This window comes from Ictalurus punctatus, chromosome 20, assembly GCF_001660625.3.
Source record: "Ictalurus punctatus breed USDA103 chromosome 20, Coco_2.0, whole genome shotgun sequence".
Taxonomy (NCBI): Eukaryota; Metazoa; Chordata; class Actinopteri; order Siluriformes; family Ictaluridae; genus Ictalurus; species Ictalurus punctatus.
Window position 1 is genome coordinate 13,892,727 of NC_030435.2, and position 23,998 is coordinate 13,916,724.

Consider the following 23,998-nt stretch of genomic DNA (forward strand, 5'->3'; position numbering starts at 1 on the left):
GACATGAGAGAGTAAGGGTACCATCACTTACATAGAGTTAAGTCTATTTGAATCGAACTTTGGTTCATTTTCTCATTTTTCTCAGTTTAGGCAGATGAGAACATGGCCACTAAAACAACTGCGTGCACCAAAACTACTGGTCTGAGAAAATCAGGGTGAGGTTTCGTCACAGAAAAAGCTATTTGACCCATAATCTCCACACATGCAGGAAGTGAGCCAGATATAGTCTCTCTTTTTTGGGTTACAGGCAGCTTTTTTTTTTGGTCGATTTGAGCCGCTTAACCGACCTGTGAAGCAAATACTGTGCTGTAGTGTTCCTGAAATGAGACTGTGTTCTGGACTGAAAAACAAAAAAATTAAAGTTAAAATTGGATGCAATACACATGTTTTAAACTAGTTATTTATATAATTATCTGTTAATTATGAGGCAGTGGTGGCTTGATGGTTAAAGCTCTGGGTTTCTGATCGGAAGGTCGGGGGTTCAAGCCCCAGCACTGCCGAGCTGCCACTGTTGGGCCCTTGAGCAAGACCCTTAACCCTCTCTGCTCCAGGGGCGCTATATCATGGCTGACCCTGTGCTCTGACTCCAACTTTCAAGCATGCTGGATATGCAAAGAAAAAAAGAATTTCACTGTGCTGTAATTAGGGATGCACCAAAATCTTGGCCGAAGCCGAATATAATGAAAAACTTGGCCAAAGGCCGAATACATTTTTTTATTTTTTTTTTATTATTATTTTTTTTCGTTTTTCCATTTATTTCGCCATTTTTTTCACCATTGCATAAATGAAATAGTCAAAATGTGCTTTTTACTATTTTGTTTTGCTTTTCAAAGAAAAAAAAATTACAAAAACTACAATTTCAAAATATTTATTAAATTATTATTTATTAAATATTTAACATTTTTTTTTTCATTCCAGCAAGCATAGGCTACCAACAAGGCACAATATAACATTAAATAAATAAATGAGTAAAATAAAAATATTTTGATGTGGTCATCTTTGAGCCCCCCTTGAATAGCCTATGTTAGACCTATAACTGACTGCTGAAAGAATGTAACACACTGTAGCCTACAACAAAAAGGTGCATTTAAAAGGTACATTGACGAGTTCAAAAAATGGTTTTATTCAGTTATATAATATAGCTGATTATATTGGGGATATATACCGCTCGCGTCCCTGTACACCTCGCGGAGTATTATAGTAGATATAGTATGGTTAGATACGTTGTTAATGTTACGTTCCTTTTAAACGATAGATTAGTTCATTTAGTCCCTGCTGGTTTTTCTGCTCCCAGTCTATAGTACTAGTTCATGTTTCTTGTTTCTTGTGTTTTGACCCTGTTTTCTGTGACCCCGACTTTGATTGCTGCTTTGCCCCGTTTATGCCTGTTTGCCAATTGCCCGCCCCTTTGCCTGTCTTGACTACGTTTTTTGGATTACGGTTTGTCTCGTGATGTGACGGAATACTCCGGAACAGAAACTAAACAAACGCACGTGTCCACAGTAAACAATGTCACGGTTGTCAACATCCGAAGAGCATGCGCTCGTGCACATAGCTCGTGCATGCACGCGCCCCCTCATTTCTCCGAGCGCGCTGTTGGAAGTGGAGGTCGTGACATTTGCGCGTCTCACTCTGGTTGCTAGGCTATTTGGTCGCGTCATCAAACACGTCATTGTTCAGTCAAATTTATTCGGCCGAACACCGAAAGTGCTGGGTTTTTTTTTTGTTGTTTTTTTTGGCTAATTTCGGTTGCCGAACATTCGGTGCATCCCTAGCTGTAATGTATATGTGACCAATAAAGACTCATCATTAATTATGATACTAATATTAAACACCAGATCAGTGTTCCCTGTGCTGATTTTTGTGATTTCTTTTGCAGTATTTGAGTTTTATGAATACGTTTTCAGATGCACACTTTTTACTTAGTTTTAGTTTGTATAATTATGTGCTGTCTAAAACCTAACCAAACAGCAAACACGCAAGAGGCCAAGAAAATAGTGATACCACTGCAACAGTCTTAGAAAACAAGCAATGCAATACACAAGTTTGTGTTTAATGTGTAAAATTATTTGTTCAGTGTCGTACATGGTAAAATTTGGAGCTTTGTTAGCCCTCATATGCGTCTGACCTCGGCCACACTGTAACATTTTGTTGTGCGTGTTGTTCAACAGAGGAATTTCTCCATGTCAGTTAACAGTGCAGCAGTGCTGCGCCTGACCGGACGAGGAGGAGGAGGTGTGGTAGCAGGGGCACCACGAGGTCGAAGTTCTTCACGTGGGCGCGGTGAGTATTCTCAACCACAGTCACGCTTTCATTCCCATCTTCCTCCCCAAACTCTAAAGAACAGAATAAATGTTAAAAAAAAAAAAAAGCATGAAGCTGTGTATCATCAGTGTAAACCTTACTTGAATGCATTTGATGTGAATCAAAAAGCAGGATTGAGACTTGACTTCACACAAGATATATTAAAAATGTGTGTTTTTAGTTTAACTTCTTACAAACTAATTGACTCAAATAGCTTTGCTAGTTACTGCCCAAAACTGCATGGCATTAAAACATTTGTTTTGTAGTCTAATTATTAATTTGCGACCATGTTCATTTTCAACCCATCTACATGTCATACAAACCTCTCACTGTTTGACCAAAGTAGCATGAGATAATATAATATAATATTTTTTGATAGAGTAGGAGAGATTTAGATATACACTACCGGCCAAAGGTTCGGCGACACTAGACTGAACTGTTTCTCATGATCCTAAAAAACATTTGCTCTGAAGGTGTATGATTTAAATGTTTGAAATTGGTGTTGTAGACAAAAATATAATTGTTCCAACATATTAATTTCTTTCATTGGAAAATTAACATTTTATTTGCAAAAAAAAAATGTAAATGGAAGACTTGGTGCGAAATATTCTGAAAAGCAGCCAGTAACCGTCCAGCATAGGTGGGAACTCCTTTAATACTGTTTAAAAAGCATCTCGGGGTGATTCCTCAAGAAATCGGTTGAGAAAATGCCAAGAATACATTTCTGGAAATTCTAGGCAACAAGGGTGTGTTTACTTTGAAGATGCTAAAATACTAAATTATTTTTATTTATTTTGGATTTTTTTTTCATCTCATGGTTCCATTTGTGTTATTCCAGAGTTTTGATGACTGTATTATTTTTCTAAAATGTGAGGGGGAAAAAAAATAATAAAAGTAATGAGTGTGTCTAAACTATTGATTGGTAGTGTATGAGATGTGGCTAGAAAACCAAATGTTTTCAGAAAAATCAATACAAGGCAGTTAAGTTAGTCTGTGTGGATCAAGCAGGGACATCACGCTTCAAGTGTTGCTCATATCCCAAATTAATTATACTACTCACATTAAAGAACTCGTTATATCATGAGGCCAGCAGAGTAGTGTACTGTAAAGAGTTTCCATAGCGAAAGTTGTTTTTTCTGCCATCATTCAATCAACTATTTTTGTTAATGATTGCTAGCGATTTTGTCGATTAGTTGTTGCAGCCCTAGTTTGTATGCAGTCATCCTCTTGTGCTGTACGATGTGCACTACACAGGGCCCAGTGTTTCTAAGTGTGTGTGTTTTATGTCTTATGATTGCAGGTCGAGGAAGAGGGGAAGGAGGGTTTTACCAAAGAAGTTTTGATGATGTGGAGGGTGGCTTTGGTCGCGGAGGGAGAGAGATGCATCGTTCTCAGAGCTGGGAGGAAAGGTAATCTTCTCACGTGCATCATATTGTCTCATTCTTCTTGACCATTTAGAACTACTGCTTCTATGGTCAGAATCTTTAAATACATTTTTACGCCTACAGCAGAGATCGTTAGACCACGGCAGCTGTCTTTGTCAAATCTGTTCCACATTTAGAAAAGTGGAAAAAATTGTTAAAGCAACACTTTCACTTTTGCAGTTGAAGGAAAGGAGCTGTGTTTGTGTAAAAATCAGGCCTCCAAGAAAGAAGGCTTATGATAACCTGAGGATGTTCAGTATGAATTGCAGACTCTTTCATTTAAAAGAAACCTAAGTCATTCTTAACAAAATGGAAATACTAGTTATAGTGAATATTAATTAATGGTAATTTCCCAAGAATTGTACTGTTGGATCAATATTACACAGTAATATTACACAGTTCACAGTAACAGTTTCAATATTTTATCTATGGCCAAAATTATTTAATTTGTTTAATTATTTTATGTTTTAGCAAATGTTGATTCCCCCCCCCGATAATTCTATACAAGTTCAGACAAACCTTATAGTAATTTTCACCACAATTTTGTCTTGCCAACTCCCACTCACTAGCTAACTCTCCCCCATCGAATGACCGCTAACAACCGGGAAGGGTGAAGGCATACACATGCTTTGTCCAAGACACGTGAAGCCAACCTCTGTATCATTTTTAACTTCTGCTCATGCTGCGTCACTGGGAAATGTAACGCACTTGGAGGGAGGTGCTATCAGCCTGATAGGTCTCCCTACTATAGGGTGCAACATGGGAGCCCAAAACATTGCATTTATGTAGATTACAAAGTATTTGTAGTCATTTTTATGGTGAAGCAACCCAGTTATTTCTGAGATATTAAAAGATTATAAATACATCAACAAACAAACATTGAACTTGTTTTTGAATTATTTAAACAGCCCCATCCCCAACCACCACCCACTGCCCCCCAAACCACAGCTTCTAAAACAGTCAACATCTGGTACAAGAGTGATGGTTGCTCTTTCAGAACACAAATGTGAAGCCACTACCCTTGGGCCACGAGGAGTGGTTTGGGGAATTTACCTAGACTTAGTTAGATAGTTACTTTTCTATAGCACTTTTCTAGGCACTCAAAGCTCTTTACATAGTATTGGGGGGGTCTGCTCAACACCACTATTGTGTAGCACACCCTGTACCTTGATGATGCGACGGCAGCTATAGTGCGCCAGATCCCCCACCACACACCAGCTATAAGTGGAGAGGAGAGAGTGATGTAGCCAATTCAAGGATGGGAATTATTAGGGGGCCATGATGGAGAAGGGCCAATGGGGGGAATTTCACCAGGACACTGGGGTTATACCCCTACTCTTTTACAATAAGTGTGGGATTTTTAATGACCACAGAGAGTGAGGGCCTCGGTTCCATAAAGTGGCAACAGTGACCCAGGGCTGTTGATTGTCAAGGTAGTTGAAGAAAAAACGGAAGAGACGGGAACGAGTGCAGGTTAGAAAGTAGCTGCATTTGTATAATTCTAGCCTTAAAGTGTATAAAGATTTGTATATGGGTGCTAATTATGGTGAGAGATTGCCCGAGCATTTTTCTTTATGTTGTTGTGATTCTTCTTCAGTCCTTTACTGCTTTGTACTGACTCTAGGCCAGGAGGGGTGGTGCAGGTTATCGCAATGTGCATGCGTTGACCACCTGTGTATGCGTACATGTCAAATATATTAGGCCCCACAGAGTGAGCACCACCTGCTGGCCTCACTAATACCACTTCCAGCATCAACCTTAGTTTTCCCCACGAGGTCATATGTCTTAGTAGAAAGTATGCTTCACGTTTTACGCGTATGAAAGGAACAGTGTACAGTACGTGTATACTTTGAAAGGCTACGCGTGCGATTGTGCACATATGCTAGCGTAAGCGTAAAAAAAAGTAAGTATACCAGAGCCTTTATACTTGTAAAACAAAAAGTTTAGCAAACTTTTCATCCTGTTATGACATTGAATACTGCTTTTGTGTAGGATGTGTTTCTAGCTTTTTATTTCATAGACACAGGGTTTGTAAGTGTGAATATGCAAGTTAGTCGGAGAATACTGGTGTTTTTTTTTTTTTTTTTTTTTTTTGTTTTGTTTTTTTGTTTTGTTTTTTTTTACCTTGCTTTATGTAATATAGTCAAGAAAATATGGTAAGACCTGGCTGTCCTGACACGCATGTATGATCTTTTTTTCCCTTTCTTCAAGGGGAGACAGAAGATTTGAAAAGCCAAGTCGAAAAGATCCAGGTTGGCGTAGCAAATATTTGCTCAATTTGCCTATTTACAACTTCTGTACGTTTTAAAAGTGGAAATTTTGTGCGTCCCTTGCATGTGTGAATTAACTTTTATTCTTTCATTCTCTTAGATGGAGCTCCAGCCCACTTTCAGCTCAATCACTGTAAGTCCTTATACAACTTTAGTTTTTCTAAACTAGTTTATAGTTTGTAATTTTATTGCTTAGCTATTGTGACAGTAATTCTATAAGGTTGTGTGCCAACATTTTCAATTTCATTTAATATTGTACTTCTGTCTTTCCTTCTTTCATCTCCCCCCACCCACTCTGCACCCTCTCACATACACACGCACACAGTGCGGGCGAATTATGAGGATGGTGGTACAGGCCTGGTGCGAAAGCACGATTTCACGCGCTCTGAGAGTGAAAATTGGCGGCTGTCACGTGAAGAACAGAACGGTGAGGATGAGGAGGGTGGCGGTTGGCGTCTAGCGGGCTCCCGCCGGGATAACGAAAGATGGTGCCCACCGAGTCCAGGTGGGAGCCTTGATGTCTCCATCCTCCTTCTGTTTAGTTACTCTCTAATCTCAACTGCACTACATATTATCTGTGCCATGCTAAAGACTGGAGCATGGCATTTATGGCAAATTTGACAGATTATCTTAAATGGAAAGAAGAAGAAATAAATTGCAGTGGATTTCTGAATGTTTCTCAGATTTATCCCAGCTAATGACTGTGATCAATGTTTTATTTCAAGACACTTGTATTGCCTCTTGGCAGTGATTTATTTGTAGACAGACAGAAACCACTGGTGTCAGAGTTCCCATGACTACAGTTGCATCTAGCTCGTGGTATGTTGTTCCCTTTATATAACATTTGCTCAACCTGTTGAATCAACTTCCTCACAGTTAGCTAATCGTTGAATGCTCTGGTTGAGTCCAGCTGTATTTCACCCCTTGAGATGCTGCTATTTTGTAAAGAAGTGTAATTCTATGAAGGCCATGCTTCTGGTGTGCCTGTTTTAATTAATTAATTTTTTAATCATTTTTTATATATATATATATATATATATATATATATATATATATATATATATATATATATATATATATATATATATATATATAAATTTCTTATTTCATTAATTTTTTTAAATAAATTTCTTTTGGAATTTCCTCAGTTCCCACTCCCAGTAACTGATTTGTAAAACTCGCGGTAAAAGCTTTCCACACACAGCATGAGTCTGATGCAGGCGCAGCATTGTTTTTTGAACGTGAAAACGGACGTTACAATCAAGAACTGAACACGTCTGCTCAATTCAGCATGAGCTGAATGAGTCATACTCGCAGCACAGATCAGCAGGAGTCAGATTTAATTTATCACGTGACAAAAGTGAGGTGAGCTGACTGACAGGACGATGGCGGAAGATTCGGTTTAATATAAGCGAGTTTGTGATTGTACTGTTTTGATGTTATGTTTTTCATTAAGGATAATAATGAACCCACCATTCAAGCAATTGCTGCTAATTCAAAAGTGAAATGTGCATGAGTATTCATTAGCGATTTAAAAGCAAGGTAGGAAAGATTGGCATAAAATTGGCTATCGTCGATAGCCGATTTTTTATTGACTATCGTCGATATTCGCAAATTAAGGGACAGTCTCTAAAGTTACATACGACGTTGGTATACACGTTTCTAACTTCAATAGCATTTGATGAGAATGACTTAGTCACTGAAAGTGTTCATGTAAGTGTCAGCTATGATGCACACTTTTTAGATTTTCAATATTTAATAAAATAAACTATCAAATCGCATGTAAATATTGCCATATTTCACTACCGAATGGGCTCATACACAAAATATACCATAATTTAAAGCTCATTAGCACTTGCAGAGAATGACTTGCAGTCACAAAACCAACTGTAGCAAAACACAAAACGACAGCGGTGGGCAAGTGATGTAATCGCAGCAAGCCTGGTGACAACCATCCATCACTTTATAATCAAATATAAAACCTGTTTAAATGATTTCAGTGTGTGTATCAGTATGTTGTTGTTTTTTTTTTTTATATATAAAAAAGTTTTCAGCACATTTTAAAAATATTGTGGTAATACTAATAACCGTGATATTTCACGATAATGATATTGAATGATATGAAATTTTCATACCATTACATCTCTAAATATAAGTTGTAATGCAAGTCTCCAACTTATAATATACTTATAACATAAGTTCCCATTACTTGACTCTCTGTCTTTCTAAAGATGGGCCACGCTTGGCTGGGGGATGGCGGGAACAACCAGATCAGCGGCGGCGCTTGCCATTGGACTCCCGTGGGGAGGAGGAGCGTGGTGGGGGGTACAGGCGACCCCGTTCGGCCAGTGGCAGTATGGAAGACGAGAGGGACGCACTGCCTGAGTGGTGCCTGGAGGATGCAGAGGAGGAGACGGGCACTTTTGACTCATCTGGAGCTTTTCTCCCGCTCAAGGTGAGCTGAGGAGGGGCCCATCACTCAGAGCTGTTGTGCCCTGATCTTTCTGGCCTCTGTTGGATTTTGTTCTTAGGTTTTTTAACATATTACTGTTATAACACATTAAGGGTGGGTTGCACCAATAAGGATTCATCTTAAATGTAGATTAAATCAAATTTTATCTAATAATTCTGTTGCACCAAACTTTAAAAGTTGTTTCAAAATAAGCAGGCTTACATTTAAACTATCACGCTAATCCTGGATTTAATTTCACAATAAACCTGGATTAACTATAATTTTGTTGCTCTATCACTTTATACTCAGACTGTAAATTTTTTAATTTAAATTTTTTCATTTTCTCAGCCTTTATCGGTTATGCAAATGAGCAGTTAATAATGGCCATTGAATTTTTTTTTTTTTCATTCAAAGTTTAAAGTTCATGATCGGTTGTAGTAACTCAAGTGAAAGAGTTACATTGTTGCTGTTTTATTTACACTGGAGAATTCATATATTTCCACATTTATGAAATCCACATGCACTGCCACAATGTTGTCAATGGCGAATCCATCATGATGGAGAAAATTTATCGTAAATGGAGGGTTTAATTGCAGGTTAGAATTCTAATTCCTAATTTGTTAATCTGTGTTTAAAATTAACACAACTCGATAAAAATAAAGCCCAGATCAACAAATCCTAGATTAGCTCTAAACTGTGCTTAATTTAATCCTTTTTGGTGCAACCCACCCTAAATTTAACACATTAAACACTGAAATGTTACCTGTGCCTATTATGTCAACAAACACAATAATCAGTGCAGCTAGAAACATGCACTGTATTATGTTGCTGTCTTATCTCATTTTTCACACTCTGTATAAATTTATGTAATCTGTGAGATGCTGTGATAAGAATTCAATATTGTACTGATCAAATAACAAGTCCTGTTCCTCCAACAGCAGTATTTGCTCCATGTTGTGTAATCCAAGTGCTTTTTACTACATGCTCTAATAATAGCCTGTTGGATTCTCTTTGTATTTTCAAAATCCTTCCTTTCTATTCACTCTGTCAGGTAACATATAGTTTTAGTTTTTTGTTTAGCTGTTTTTGTTTTTGTTTGTTTGCCCTCCAATCAGAAAGCTCCTGCAGAGCCGATTCTTGAGGAGGCAGAGTTAGAGTTCCGTCCGCTGGAGGAGGGTGAGGAGTACTGCGAGAAAGAAGAGAATGAAGTAGAGCATCCTAAAGAACAAGACGGCAAGCGCCAGACTGCCAGGCATGAAGGTATGGGGTATTAAACATTTCTCAGTTGACCTCCCATAAACTGAAGTTGTCTCAGTATTTGTGTCACAGTCTAGACTATGTTTCTATAGTAATTGTTTAATTATAGTTTATATATGTATACTAATTAAAATTTCATGTTATGGATTCATTTAATGGTATAAAACCCCAATCTGTTGTTAGTAGAGTTAAAATATGTTTGTATGTAGATGGTGGCAAATCAGAAGAGGCTTCTCCACTTGCTGCTCCAGTACCCCCAGCTCCAGAGCCAGCTGTGTCTATATCCCTCCCTTCTAGCCAGTCAGAGAGGGTGGAGGAGCCCGAGAGAGCAGCCGCACCTGAAATCAGAGCTGCTGCACCTCCATTACACTCAGGCCTGCCTATCTCCATACCGCACAGCACAAATACACTCAGCACACTAACAGGTAAAAGCTAATGCTTAGTTCTTCCATCATGGAATACTTACTTGTCATTTTCTCTCTTTCAAGGACAATGTTCCAAAACCATCAAAACTAGAAATTCCAAATAGAGACATATATTGATGTACAGCACATCTGTTGATTTAAAGATTACGATAATTATTTCCAAAGTCTTCTGTATTGATCAAAGACATGATTAGGGTGTGCCTGTTGGCTTTTGATATTAAACAAAGTTTTGATAGACTTTTTAGTACATTACATGCTCCATCTGGTTCATATATTTCATAGTGCAATGACATGCTTTGATGGGAATAACTGCTGCCCTGCAAACATTAATCACAGGTTGTTTGTAATAACTATGGGTTAAATTTTCAGCCATTGGTAAGCTAGCCAATTATTTATTCTTGCTTGCTTGCAAAATGACTTTGATCTTAAGATATGACATGAGGATTACCTCTTAATTTTCTGAATTAATACGGGAAGTGGCACAAACATGAACATTCATTAGCTAACCCACTGGGTAAAGTAAAAGCTCCAAAGTGCTAGCTCAGTACCATGTTGTACTTGCCTGTAAACATAACTGCTAGTAAGCTAGGTAAGTGCATTAATACAGCCTAAGGGAAACTATTGAGTATATGATAGAGCATATTGTGTTTGTACCCTTGAAAAAAAAAAAAGTCATCGTCATTGGACAACAGTTTGGCTATGAGTCCTCACATCTCTTATAAAAGTTATGTGTCTAGCTAGTGTCTTTTTGTCTCTATAGTTAATTGTAACTGCTTGTAATGCGAACAGGATTTTTACAAATGAATTGGTTTGCATGCATGATAAGGATGTCACGATACCAAAAATCTAGTAGTCGGTACCGATACCACCAAAAGTACTCGATACCAAAGTCGATACCACGGTGTGGTTTTAAAAAAATTAATTATTATTATTAAAAAAAAAATTTAAGTAAAAAAAACTCCTGGAGGACATCCTCCTCTGGCAAAAAGAGATATAGAGAGAGATATTTTAGTTATCAAACACTGTCTGACACTGACTAATAAAACAGTGCTAAGTGCTAATAACAAGTGCTAAGGTACACTCCTAAACGTGTGTACACACACACGCACACCCCTTATACCATGAATGCAACCATTAGTGTAAATTCACTGATATGGTGGCAGGATTTATTAACAGCATTAACATTTGAATAATTATTAGTAACATTACGTTACATGTTGCTGACAGGACACAGGCTGAATGGCGATGCATGGTGGCCCATTAGGAGGTAGTTTATAACATCGCAATGCGTTAGCGTTGTTAACAAATAACTGGCTATCGCAAACATTACATGGAGCATAACATTAGCTGGTTTCACGGCCACAATGCCAGCTGCCTGAAACAAACATTTCAGGTGCTTCGCCAAGTTCCCCGTGTTTCCTCGCTTTGTTTGAAATGAACGGTAGCATCGGTTGCACACAGGCAGTAACCAGTAGCCAATGGTACTAACGCTACTGCAGAAAAACAAGTACCGTAACATTTTAAGAATATTGGTACCGACTTCTTACCGAAGTATCGGTTCTCGTGACATCCCTAATGCATGACAGCTGGCTTGTTGAACATCCCATTCAGCCCCCCTTCACTCATCTGGGAAGATTTTTCAAAAAAATTTTTGGTTATGGCCATGGGAATTTGCCACAGCCTGCAAAAGAGGTCGGGGCTCTTTTGCAGGGCACTCGAGTTCTTCCACACCAACTTTTGCAACCCATATCTTCGTGAAGCTGGCTTTTTGCACAGGGGCATTGTTATGCTGGAACAGGTTTGGGCTCTTAATGCCTTAATGCTACAGCATACAAAGTCATTCCAGACATTTGTGTGCTTCTAACTTGGTAGCAATAGTTTGGGGAAGGCCCACGTACGGGTGTGGTGGTTGTGTGTCGTCAAACATTTGGCCATATAATATATATGGCTGATGAAATTGAGCAAAAAAAAATAAAAAAGTGCTTCACCAAGCAGTCATATATAACTCTCCTACCTACAAAAAACATTGAGAGAATCGACTTGAATAATATCTTTTATGTGCAATGAGCCAAAACATTGGCCAACGATGTGCTGATGTGTATATTACATAAGAAAAGTTACTAGGATAACTACTGTGTACAGTGAAAGCTGTCATGATCCTAACTATCCTGTAATACCCTGTACAGGCTCACAATGATCAGCAGTCACACACACAAACACACTTCATTACCTTTGCTTAATTTTCTGTTGTGTCTTTTGTCTGTTTAAATCTTTTAGATCTTCCAGCCTCCTCCATCCCTGTGTTACCCACCCAGCAAATCGCATCGCATCCCAAGCCAGTGGAGGTACCAGTGGCAGTACCTGATTCACTTCCTTTCCCAAAGAGCATCATATCGCCCATCGGACAACTTGCAGCCATGGCTACAGAGGCGGATGAGGATGAGGGCCTCAAACACTTTGAGCAGGTTGGCCAGGGAGAGTTTTCTGACCGAGAAATGCGTGTGTGTGTATGTATATGTGTATATATATGTGTGTGTGTGTGTGTGTGTGTGTGTGTGTGTGTGTGTGTGTGTGTGTATATTATGTATGTATGTATGTATGTATGTATGTATGTATTAGGGATGCACCGAAACGAAAATTCTTGGCCGAAACCGAATATAATGAAAAACTTGGCCGAAACCAAACACGTTTTTTCGCGTTTTATTTTGCCATTTTTTTCATCATTGCGTAAATTAAATAGTCAAAATGTGCTTTTTACTATTTTGTCTTGCTTTTCGAAGAAAAAAATCAATTACAAAAACTACAATTTCAAAATATTTATTTAACACTGAACATTTTTTTTCATTCCAGCAGGCACAGGCTACCAACAAGGCACAATATAACCTTAATTTAATAAATGAGTAAAATAAAAATATTTTTTTGTGGTCATCTTTGAGCCCCCCTTGAATAGCCTATGTTAGGCCTATAACTGACTGCTGAAAGAATGTAACACACTGTAGCCTACAACAAAAAAGTGCATTGACAAGAGTGCAAAAAATGGTTCTATACGGGTGATTATACTGGGGATATGTACACCTCGCGGAGTATTATAGTAGATATAGTATAGTTAGATATGTTGTTAATGTTATGTTCCTTGATAGATTTAGTTAGTTTAAACTATAGATTAGTTCATTTAGTCCCTTTGCCTGTCTTGACTACGATTTTTGGATTACGATTTGGATTTGTCTGTCTGCCCTTAAATAAATACATCTTTACCTGCTTCCGTACTCTACTCCCTCACGTCTTGTGACGTGACAGAATATTCCGGAACAGAAACAAAAAAGTAAACATTCGAAGAGTAGCTCGTGCATGTGCGCGCCCCTTATTGAGGTTTTGACATTCACGCGTCTCACTCTGGTGGCTAGGCTATTTGGTATCTTCATCAAACACGCCATTGTTCGGTCAAATTTATTAGGCATTTTCACTTATTAATTTCGGTTACCGAACATTCGCTGAATCCCTAACAACATATATATGCGCACACACAGAGTGAGAGGGATGAGTGTTTATGCATATGTTTGCTTGTGAATGCACGTCATTGGGTTTGTGCTGTAGTATTTTTACACTAGTGTAAAAAGATGTCTGTTGATAACGGTCACCATGAACTAGTGGCATGGCTTATTTGATTAAAAAGCTGTCTCAATACATCAGGATCTATCCCAACACAAACATTTATTCTTTCTAAACTTATATTAGCCTATCTAGGGCTTCAACTAACGATTATTTTGATAATCGATTAATCTGTTGATTATCAGCCCTAGATTGTAGAAATGCATTTTTCACCATTGTGAAGTGACGTCACTGACAGGGGTTATCCACAGTGATGTCACAGACCCAACTAATCGATAATAAAATTAGTTGTCGATTGTTTTAGTTATCGATTATTGTCGATTTTATCGATTAGTTGTTGCAGCCCTAGATTGTGTAAAAAAAAAAAAAAAAAAAAAAAAAAAAAAAATTCACAAATTAATTCTTGATTGTCGTGGTCTGTCTTCTATCCCTTGTCAGGAAGCTGAGAAAATGGTGGCATATCTACATGATGGTGGTGTGGATGATGAGCGTTTGGGGGCTAAGAGTGCAGAGCGACCCAAAGTTGGCTGCCTGCCACCATCCCACGAGGCTGCTCTCAAGTGGTACTACAAAGATCCTCAGGGAGAAATTCAAGGTGAAAACTAGCACTGCAAAATGGCATACTCGCCTTTAAAGCCAGATTTTGCTTTTGTGTATTGGCTCCTTAGAAAGGAAGGGTCATAAAATCAAAGTAATCCTAACTGATCATATGATGAAGCATTTCTTTTCTGATGAGAGTGGTCTTTTCCAGGGTGACCGTGCCATGAGAGCCCACTGAATGATTTGATGCGTATGAAAATTATCTAAATTATATGCTATGGTCTTCACAGTCACCACATTCAACCTAATTGTTCACCTGTGGGTGATTTTGGAGTGAAGAATAGTGTTCATCACTAAAGTGCAGTTCTAGAGACCTGTAAAATTTATGCCAAAGTAAATTATAGCTGGTCTGGCAGGTTGTGGTGGCCCAACACTTTGCTAAGACATTTTTTCCTGTATTTTGTCAACATCTGTAGATCTTATAAAACCACATATGGATTACCATAGGTGTTTGTCTTAGTTGTTTGATGTTTTTTTTTTTTTTTGTTTGTTTGGTTTTTTTTGGGTCATAGGTCCGTTCAGTAATCATGAGATGTCGGAGTGGTTCCAGGCTGGGTATTTCACAATGACTCTGCTGGTGAAAAGGGGCTGTGACGAAGGTTTCCATCCTTTGGGAGAAATCTTTAAGATGTGGGGGAGAGTGCCTTTCGCTTCTGGCCCTCCACTACCTCCTATACTGGTAATAAGAATCTTTCACATATACCCAAGACAAGAAATGCAGATAAAATCTATGGTCTTGTTTGGACAGGCTAGCGTTTGCTAACAGAATCAGTGGTACAGTGAGATAATGTTGTTAATGGAATTAGAGATATCAGAAATTTATTTCAGAATTCTCTGTTTATCAGAACCATTTCAGAATCTGCCATCTGAAGTATGTACAGGGAATGGCAAAAGGTAGTCCTTTTACTAGAATGACAAAATCCTGTGTAAGTAGGAACAGGCAAGCCAAGATTTAAATTACCATAAATATATAGAATTCATTTTTATGTGCACTAATTGAAAACGCAAAGGAAAATACATGAGTGAAACACATCGCTTACAAGGCATTGCACAATAATTTTCTAGCTTGAGCACCAACACATTAATCAGTGGAGAACATGCAAGGTACGTGTCCCCCATTCAAGTGCAGACAAATTGAGCAAAGCAGATTACTAAAATAATTAATTAATTAATTAATTAATTGATTAATTGATTAATTAATTAATCAATTAATTAATTACTTTCTTACACTTTATTTACATGTACCTACTATTTTGATAAATCACGTAGTTACCATAGTATGTGTGTGTGTATGTGTGCTTTGTCATTCTTTGATTCTGCATCCTTATGATAAGTTCAGACTACTGCCACCTTCTGGTATGGAGAGCCCCCACCCCACACCCCCCTGAATCACACAAACATACACACAGGCACATACTGTACATAGGTTTCATCCACCAGTAACATTTGCGTTGCACTCTCGGTTTCAGAATCAGTGATTTCAGCTGTGCCGCTCGCTCATCCACATGAGTGCATTTCAAGAATTTGTATTGGTAGAGCTGGTGCATCCTCAAATAATACAGTCTAATGGTTTTGCATGTGTTGTACCAATTTTTACTTTCATCATTAACAGTATTGCCTAAAAAGCACTGGAGCTGGAAACATAATTAGTTGATCATGTATAGCTGTTAGTTGATGCAGAGTAATAGAATGGCTTAAAAATTTGGCTTAAAATCCTGAAGCAGTGTTTACTTGAACTGTGGAAAAGACTGCTCATTGACAGGTGAACTACAACTAAATTACTGTCCAACTTGTAATAACTAGTAGTCATGCAAACCCTAGTTCATGTGTAGTGTTTAATAGAAGACATGAGGCAACAGGAGGTGATCATCAGTTGGCCCTGGTTGGTGCTAGCTCAGTGATGTTGGCTTTGATTGTCAGGGCTCACTATGTCTACTAAAACATTTCTGACCCTTTGCATGTTTAGTCCGTGCACTGTATGCCAGCTTTTGATTTTGTTTGTACTGTGCTGGTGTATCATTGAGACTTCTGTGTGTGTGTGTGTGTGTGTGTGTGTGTGTGTGTGTGTGTGTGTGTGTGTGTGTGTGTGTGTGTGTGTGTTGGTGTGTAAAGGGAGACGCGGATCAGGAGAGGATAAAGAGACAACAGGAGTTAAATGCTCTAAGCATCTATCAGCTTCAGCAATTGCAGTACCAGTACATACTCAGGTAAGATGCCATCTTTCTAGCTTTTCCCCCACCTGCTACATCCCATTTACTATAAATCGCAACATCTACTTGTTGAAGCTTTTTAAAAGGTTTCAAATGATTCCATTACCACTACATCGTTAAAATGATGGCACTAGCACTACATATCATTTGGAAATAGGTATATGAAACAGCCAGTGTGCTATCCTGTGAAATTCACTATGCACGTGAAGGATCAAACATTTGCTTGCTAGATAGTTGGTGTGCTTTATAAACACAGATGCTATAGAGGACTTGGTTATTAAGCTCCTGTATCTCAAAAGCTGTTCAATATCTATTAATTAATTTATATGCATGAATAAATAACTCAAACTTTTTAACTCAACCCTTTGTTGTTGGTTTTTTTTCCCCCACTCCTCCATGGTTTCTATGTATGTGATTGCAGGCAGCAGCAATATGCTCAGGCTCTAGCTCAGCAAAAAGCCGTGCTCAGTTCAGCTGCTCCTCCAACACAGCAACAACAGCAACTTAACCTGTTCCTGCAACAGGCCCTCAAGCTCAGGTGTGCCGAATGTACCAGTATTCAATAAGTAGGAGGAATGCTGATTATCAGTGCTATAATTTAAACATGAGTTTGTCCTCCAAAATATCGTATTTCCTTTCAACATTTCACATATTTTGTTTATACAGATCTCCAGAACAGCAGCAGAGCCTTTTGCCGCCAGTGACGCGTTCCATGTCCGTTCCCGATTCGGGGTCCATTTGGGATATGCAGAACCCGTCTACCCAAGCATCCTGTACAACAAACATTCAGCCAGCAGCTCCAAGCAGTATGTCATCATTTAAAACTTGCACATCTGAAACACTGATTGAATCTGTGTATACGTCGGTCGTCTTTCAATAATAAGAATAGTCCATTCATTAAAGGATCAGTTGTATTCCTGTAAGTGATGAATGAAAGCAAGTCTTAATGGCATACTATGGTTTGAGTCATTTCCATTTTTGAAACCTAAAAGAAATAGTGATACTCAGTAACTAAATCATAAATCTTTGTTGTTTTTTTTGAAGTAACGTTTACTTATAAAAAATTATAAAAAATGTTATAACAAAAAGTATTTTACGTTATTTATTAGTTGGCAGAATTTAACTTACTTTAACTTGACATGTAGTGTCATTTTTGATAATATTGTCCGACATTATGGGTTTGTATGGTATTATTTTACCCGCTTGTTCTGGAGGTGAGTGTGGGAGAGGCAGCAGATTGTAAGCTCAGTGACCTGTTTCATTTGATGAGTCATACTGAGATTTCATAACCTTGTCATCACCCTGGTTTTGTCTTCCTGTGCTATCTCTACCTATTTGAGAACCTGATTCCACTTGTAAATGTCACATGCTTGAATAGTTTTTGCAAGCTAGTTGATGTGGGTTGTCTTTTAAAACAAATATTATTTCTAGTTGAAGGGTGCAGTCCACACAGTCCTTTCAGTGCATGCAAAATGTTTACTCTGTTCTTTCCCCAGTCTTATTCACATGGAAGTTGTTTGTGTTGCTCATTACTGTAACTGTCTTGAATCACAAAATCTAAAGTAGAATGTGTGATAACACAGGAAACCCAACTAGTTAAAATTTTCTCAAGTGCTTCCTCTATTGTGCAGGAAACCAAATTATCAATACGTTTTCAAAAACCTCTCATGCAGTTTTAGTGAAAATCTGTTGGAGGTTTGTTGAGACCAGTTCACACAAGTGAAGTCTGCTCTTAAAATGATCACTTTGAACATTGTGGCACTGCTGCTAATTGAATGACAAAGACAGCAGACATTTTAGTATGTCTTATTAAAAAACTTCTGACTAGTTCAGTTTTGCATAGTATTGGCAGAGTTCTGTTCATAAACTTTAACAAAGAGATCATGTCAGGACAGCAGGTTTGGAGGCTATTACTGTAGTAGATATTTGTGGATGAATGTATGCATGTACAATGTGTCTCAAACGTATATTCATTTGCCCCTAGCATGGGAAGGCACAAGTGTGTGGGATCTGCCAATAGACACCATACCTCAACCATCTATTGAACAGATACAACTGGAGAAGGCTAAAGCTGCTAAGGTATGCCAACCCATCCTGGTTTTCAGCATATAACAGACCTTTTGTTTGCTGAAGAAAATACAGAGGAGTGATTATAAGTAAGACAATAAGTAACTTGTATTCACTCATATTAGTGAATATCATTTTTTTCACAGATAACTTAGTAAATGTTACCATGTCTTGGCGTCGAGAATACAGAATATGGAATGCGGCCTGAAATTTGCATCTCTAAACACAAGAACTCTTGGGTGCTTCAGTTTTTGTTGCTTGTGTAATTGCCATCTGGTCTTCTTAAGCTGGAGATGGATCTACGAGTCAAACGAGAAGAGGAGGAGCGGAAGCGCCTGGAGGAGGTGCTGCGGGCACAGCAGGAAGAAGAGCGCAAACGTCTGGAGGAAGAAGAGCTGGCTCGACGGAAGCAGGTCGGGGAAATGAGGACTTTACACAAAGATGCAGCGAGCTTTGTGCATGGGGCTGTGGGATTATACAAATCAGAGCCAGACCTATCTGTAGTTTTTAATATTTTTGATTGCATAAAAAACAGTATTTTAGGCTTTATTAAATTTTTCACAGCTCTTCTGATGATTTGTAGTTGTCTAAACACATATGTAGTCCCTTTTTGTGACATCCGTGTTTGTATCTAGCACCATTCTCCACTATATAACCACCGGCAAAAATGAAAGTGATCATGCACTACTTTATTTTATTTATTTATTTATTTAAATATCTTTGCAAGAAACAGCTGCTACAGGAGGGGATGATGTGAAAGTGAGAGAAAAATCTGAAACCAATTTTTTGATTACACTTATCTGATTTTCCATAAGGTAACTGATTCAGTATAACTGAAAGCTCTGAAAGTCGTACCCTGACCATTTTGTTTTGTGCTGATCTAACACAACAGATTGATCTTAAGTCCATCATAGGGTCTGTTGAGTAAGTAAACATAGTGAAAACACAAATATATAAGGTGAATCTCCGAGGCCTCAGAACTGAGATTAAAAACCATTGCTCAGTTTTCAGCCAGCTGTGTGTATCATGAGTCGTCATGGGTATCATTCATGGCACAGGTTCTCAACCTTTTGCAACTAAAGCCTTCCCTATCATGTGGATGGATATATGGATGGATGGAGACGTGTGTGTGTATATATATATATATATATATATATATATATATATATATATATATATATATATATATATATATATATATATATATATATATACTTTTTTTTTGCTTTTGTGTCTTTTTTTTTTTTTTTTTTAATTACTTTTCATAACTTTTGTTTTTTTTTACTAACTTTTATGACTTTTATAAAACTATATAATGGACAGGTATGGAACATGAATGATTAAAAATGTTTCTGAACACTATTGAACAAGAGAACTAGGCTGTAATAACATAGAATATTTTACATATAAAACATGTTGCATTACATTCCTCTTGCTTTCTAAAAACATTCACATACCAATGATGTAAATTGGGTCGAAGGGCGTGTTTCGTTATCCATGACATTGTTAAATCTCCGGCTCTGAACAGAGCAGACGCAGAGAGAGGTGTGAGTGCAGCGGGAAAGCAAGATAGTACTGTCCTGCGCTTGCAGGACAGTACTGGCCACATTTGGAAAGTCGCTAAAGCTTGTCCAAAAAGTCGCAAGGTGCTGTTGCTGCTAATTGGGTCTGAAAAGTCGCTAAGTTGGGATCCCTGGTCTACAATGGCAGCTAAACTCCTTTTAGGGAGAGGGAACGTGGGGTTTTTCAATTTATGCACATCCTATTTGATAAGCAATATAATACACAGAGTACCCAAATGATGTCCTGTCTGTGAATTCTAAAAAAATTTTGCGGCCCCCTTTCAATCTGTCCACGCCCCCCTGGTTGAGAATCACTGATTTATGGCATTCATGCCCATGCTGTCTGTGTGTTTTAGGAGGAGGCACTAAGGAGGCAACGAGAGCAGGAGGAGTCACATCGGCGCCAGAAGGAGGAACAGGAACGTCTGGCTCGGGAGGAGGAGCTCCGCAGGTTAGAGGAGAAGAGGAGAGAAGAGGAAGAGAGGAGGCAAAGGGAAGAATTCCTCCGAAAACAGGTGACATCTCTGAAGTTATATTGGACACAGCTGACATGTAACTTTTCAGTTCTAGGAATTTCAGGCTTAAATTAAAGTATAGTCTCATAGCATCACATATCTTTTGGCCACAAGCTTCAGAATTGTGAAGGTTGCAGTATGATTGGTTCTCCACACAAACTTTGAAATGCTGTAATACAGTGGTACAAGATATAGTCATAAAAAAATGTTCATGTATGCAAATTTGCCAACAGGTTACAGGAAGAGGGTCTATGTTTGTCATCTGTGTATTTGTGGGTTCAGATTCTCAGCAAATTCTAGGTGTCTGGCTAAAGTAACTAAAAGTGTGAGGAAAAGAAGTGACCACTCTGTGATTACCAGTTCCTCCATTTTTGTGTAATTTATTTCAGAAAGAAGAGATTACAGCCCACCATCTTGTCTTATTTGCTTTAGTGAATACAAGATTCACTAATTTGCACGGTTAGTGTTTGGAAGTCAGCCCAACATGAAATTAACTGCTGCTGGCTTCCTTTTTTAGCAATGCTTGTCCTTTCTTGAGTAGTCTAGAGTGTTCTCAGGTGGGTGTGGATTTTACAGTATAGTGCATATAATTAGATTCGATCCTTTCTGGAGTCAGTTTTAGACAGTGATTTTGCATTTGTACTAGCAATGCAACAAAGCCATAGGCAATAATTTATATTCTGTGTATGAAGCTTTTGATTCTAGTGATAGCAGTGGGGAGACTAACAACCTTTTTTTAATTGTATGAAAATTGGCAGAAATGGTTTTTATCTTTTTACTATGGTTTGTTCAATATCCTACAAAACTTCTAAACTGAACCAGGTTGAAAAATCCAGTTCCTCATGATATGTAGCGTTTGCACAGTACAGAGCTGTGTATTTGGCTATACAGTTTTGGTGCTTTTATTTTATATTACAACTTGAAAAAGACCAGCAGTTAACACCCACAAGTGTTAATGGTAGCTGTTGACACAAAGCCTGAGCCAAACTGGAGGTAACAAGAAGGACTTTGGATCAATCCATCTGGCATAGGATGTAAACTGCCAACACCTCTCTTTCCTATTAATATTTGAACATTGCCTATAAGAGGAAATGGAGATGGATTGTACTTTCAATTAATTTTTAGATTATGTGTGGGTGTTTCAGGAAGAGGAGCGGAGGAAACAAGAGGAACTGGAGGCTCAGAGGAGGCGAGAGGAAGAGGCAGCAGCATTGGCTCGACAACAGCAAGAAGAGCAGAAGAGGAGGGAGCAGGAGCTCCAGAGACAGCAGGAGCTCCAGAGGCAGCAGGAACTTCAGAGGCAGCAGGAACTCCAAAGGCAGAAGGAGCTTTTAAGGCAGCAGGAATTGCAGAGGCAGCAAGAGGCTCTGAGGCAGCAGGAGCTGCAGAGACAGAGACAACAGCAGCAGGAGGCCCTTCGCCGACTCCAGCAACAGCAGCAACAGCAACAGCTGGCCCAGATGAAGGTGATGATAAAGGCTGAGATGAAGTGTCCTGCTGTTTCACACAACTTGTAGGAATGTAATATACAAGGCAGGGTTGCATAGTGCCCCCTTTTTTTTTTTAATGCGAATTGAACTTGAGCTACTCCAGATTTTGACCTGTGTACCAATCACTCTGACTTGCCATTATTTATTTAATAATCCAAAGTTAGCAAATGTTAAAACTGTTGGCAAAAGCTACCCTCAAAAGATCTCTGACATACTTGCCATCGTTTCTCATTTTTGAGACCACTTGCTCCTCTGGCCATGTTCCTGTGCAACCATGCATTGAAAATCTATTCGTAGTTTTCAGTCACGTGACTGATGTGGCGACCTGGAGGGCAAAATGTTGTTAGAAAATGGCAGCCAACACTGGACACTCCATGGAACTGCAGCACAGGCCTGTCGATTTTCCATCTGTTTCAATCCTCACATATTTTGATCACCTCTCAAAAGAAGAAAAACAAAGGTATTTGCACAAACTACAAGTTTTGGGCAATTGCGATCTGTATACAGCACTCTGTGCATGTATTTCAGTTACTGAAAGCAGCGAAGTCCCTGCCGGTGCTCCACTTGGGCGATGTTTATACATATGCCAACAAGTTACAAGTAATGTTAGTAACGTTTGTAACATCATTCCTGCAGACTAGTAAAACCCCCTTTCCCTTCCAACAGCTGTTGGCTGTTAGCTAGCATTAGCTAACTGGTAATGTAACCGTTTTCCAACTCGGGAACAGTTTTGCTAACTAGCGCAAGTCGTCAAGGCCACTGAAGTTGGTTGCGTCTCTCGACGAACATGAACTATGTCTGAACAATTATGTAAAGATATAGTTACTAACAAAACAACAGTTAAAATACTCTGTGTTTACTTCAGCTTACCTGTGATGAAATGTTCGCTGCAAAGATGTGTGTACTTTGATGGTTGCCATTCTTTGCCCTCACCAGGGATGGAGGTGTGTCTAATAGCACAAATCCACAATCTCCTCCTCTCTGGGTTTTCTTTCTCGGACAGGATTTTGCAAAAGCACCCAGGCTTGTCTCCTCGTCGGTTAGTGCATCCGACTGACCAACAACTGTCCGGCATTTTGGCTAAACAAATCTGGTAAAAAAAAACTGGCGGGCAGCGGAAGAAAACAGTGTTTTGCCCTCCAGGTGGGCGTTCCTATAAGAATGTGACAACACCTGAAAACTATGAATAGGGCTGGATAACTGCCTCCATTGTGAAAATCCCTTATAGAATTGGACATAAGAGCACATCACAAGCAGTAGTGATGCAATCAGTTTTCAGTTCTGTCAACGTTACTAGTAAAACATGACATCTCCTCACGTTTAATAACAACATATTGGGTGAAAGCGAAGGTGCTGGCCAGACAAAGAAAACAACTGTCAAAGACTTTCTGCTGCTCTGTGGTTCTTTCAAGGGCACAGGCACTACAGGCTTTGTGAGATTCTGGTTTGTAAAAATAAGTTGTTTCAAGAAGACTACTATAAGGCAATTAGAAATCTCAAACATCTATTTATCAGTTTGGTCATGTAATAAGGAGACTTAAAAATAACTAGCTTGATTCAGCCAGAGAAAAGGCTTACACTCTGCATTTTCTCCATTTACATTTCTATATTTTCATATCTACTATTATATTAGGACAAATAATAAATTTTCCAATTAATGTTAGATAACTGCCCAAACAATAAATAAATTTGTGCATGTTCATTCTTCTACGTGCTCTTGGTCCTAATCAGGAGCACCGGTGTACTTGGCAACACTAGCTTACCCTAGAACCCTGCTAGGGCTATTATCAATTCTTGGTAAAAGTCAAGTTTT

The 23,998-nt window shown here is 38.6% G+C and overlaps 1 protein-coding gene across 5 annotated transcripts in view; it reads left to right on the forward strand.

The window, feature by feature from the left end:
- Positions 1 to 23,998, forward strand: part of gigyf2 (GRB10 interacting GYF protein 2) — a 44,579-nt gene that overhangs the window by 11,653 nt on the left and 8,928 nt on the right. For 4 of the 5 annotated variants that reach the window (XM_017495766.3, XM_047162431.2, XM_017495769.3 and 1 more), the window contains 18 exons: positions 2,172 to 2,283; positions 3,605 to 3,713; positions 5,940 to 5,980; positions 6,099 to 6,131; positions 6,324 to 6,503; positions 8,230 to 8,453; positions 9,566 to 9,710; positions 9,917 to 10,132; positions 12,410 to 12,597; positions 14,180 to 14,336; positions 14,854 to 15,020; positions 16,454 to 16,548; positions 16,973 to 17,089; positions 17,218 to 17,357; positions 18,536 to 18,630; positions 18,906 to 19,031; positions 20,537 to 20,695; positions 21,841 to 22,161. In XM_017495766.3, coding sequence (XP_017351255.1) covers positions 2,172 to 2,283; positions 3,605 to 3,713; positions 5,940 to 5,980; positions 6,099 to 6,131; positions 6,324 to 6,503; positions 8,230 to 8,453; positions 9,566 to 9,710; positions 9,917 to 10,132; positions 12,410 to 12,597; positions 14,180 to 14,336; positions 14,854 to 15,020; positions 16,454 to 16,548; positions 16,973 to 17,089; positions 17,218 to 17,357; positions 18,536 to 18,630; positions 18,906 to 19,031; positions 20,537 to 20,695; positions 21,841 to 22,161 — 2,625 coding nt within the window. The remainder of the gene's footprint in view (positions 1 to 2,171; positions 2,284 to 3,604; positions 3,714 to 5,939; positions 5,981 to 6,098; positions 6,132 to 6,323; positions 6,504 to 8,229; positions 8,454 to 9,565; positions 9,711 to 9,916; positions 10,133 to 12,409; positions 12,598 to 14,179; positions 14,337 to 14,853; positions 15,021 to 16,453; positions 16,549 to 16,972; positions 17,090 to 17,217; positions 17,358 to 18,535; positions 18,631 to 18,905; positions 19,032 to 20,536; positions 20,696 to 21,840; positions 22,162 to 23,998) is intronic. The other variant, XM_017495767.3, reaches the window with a different exon arrangement.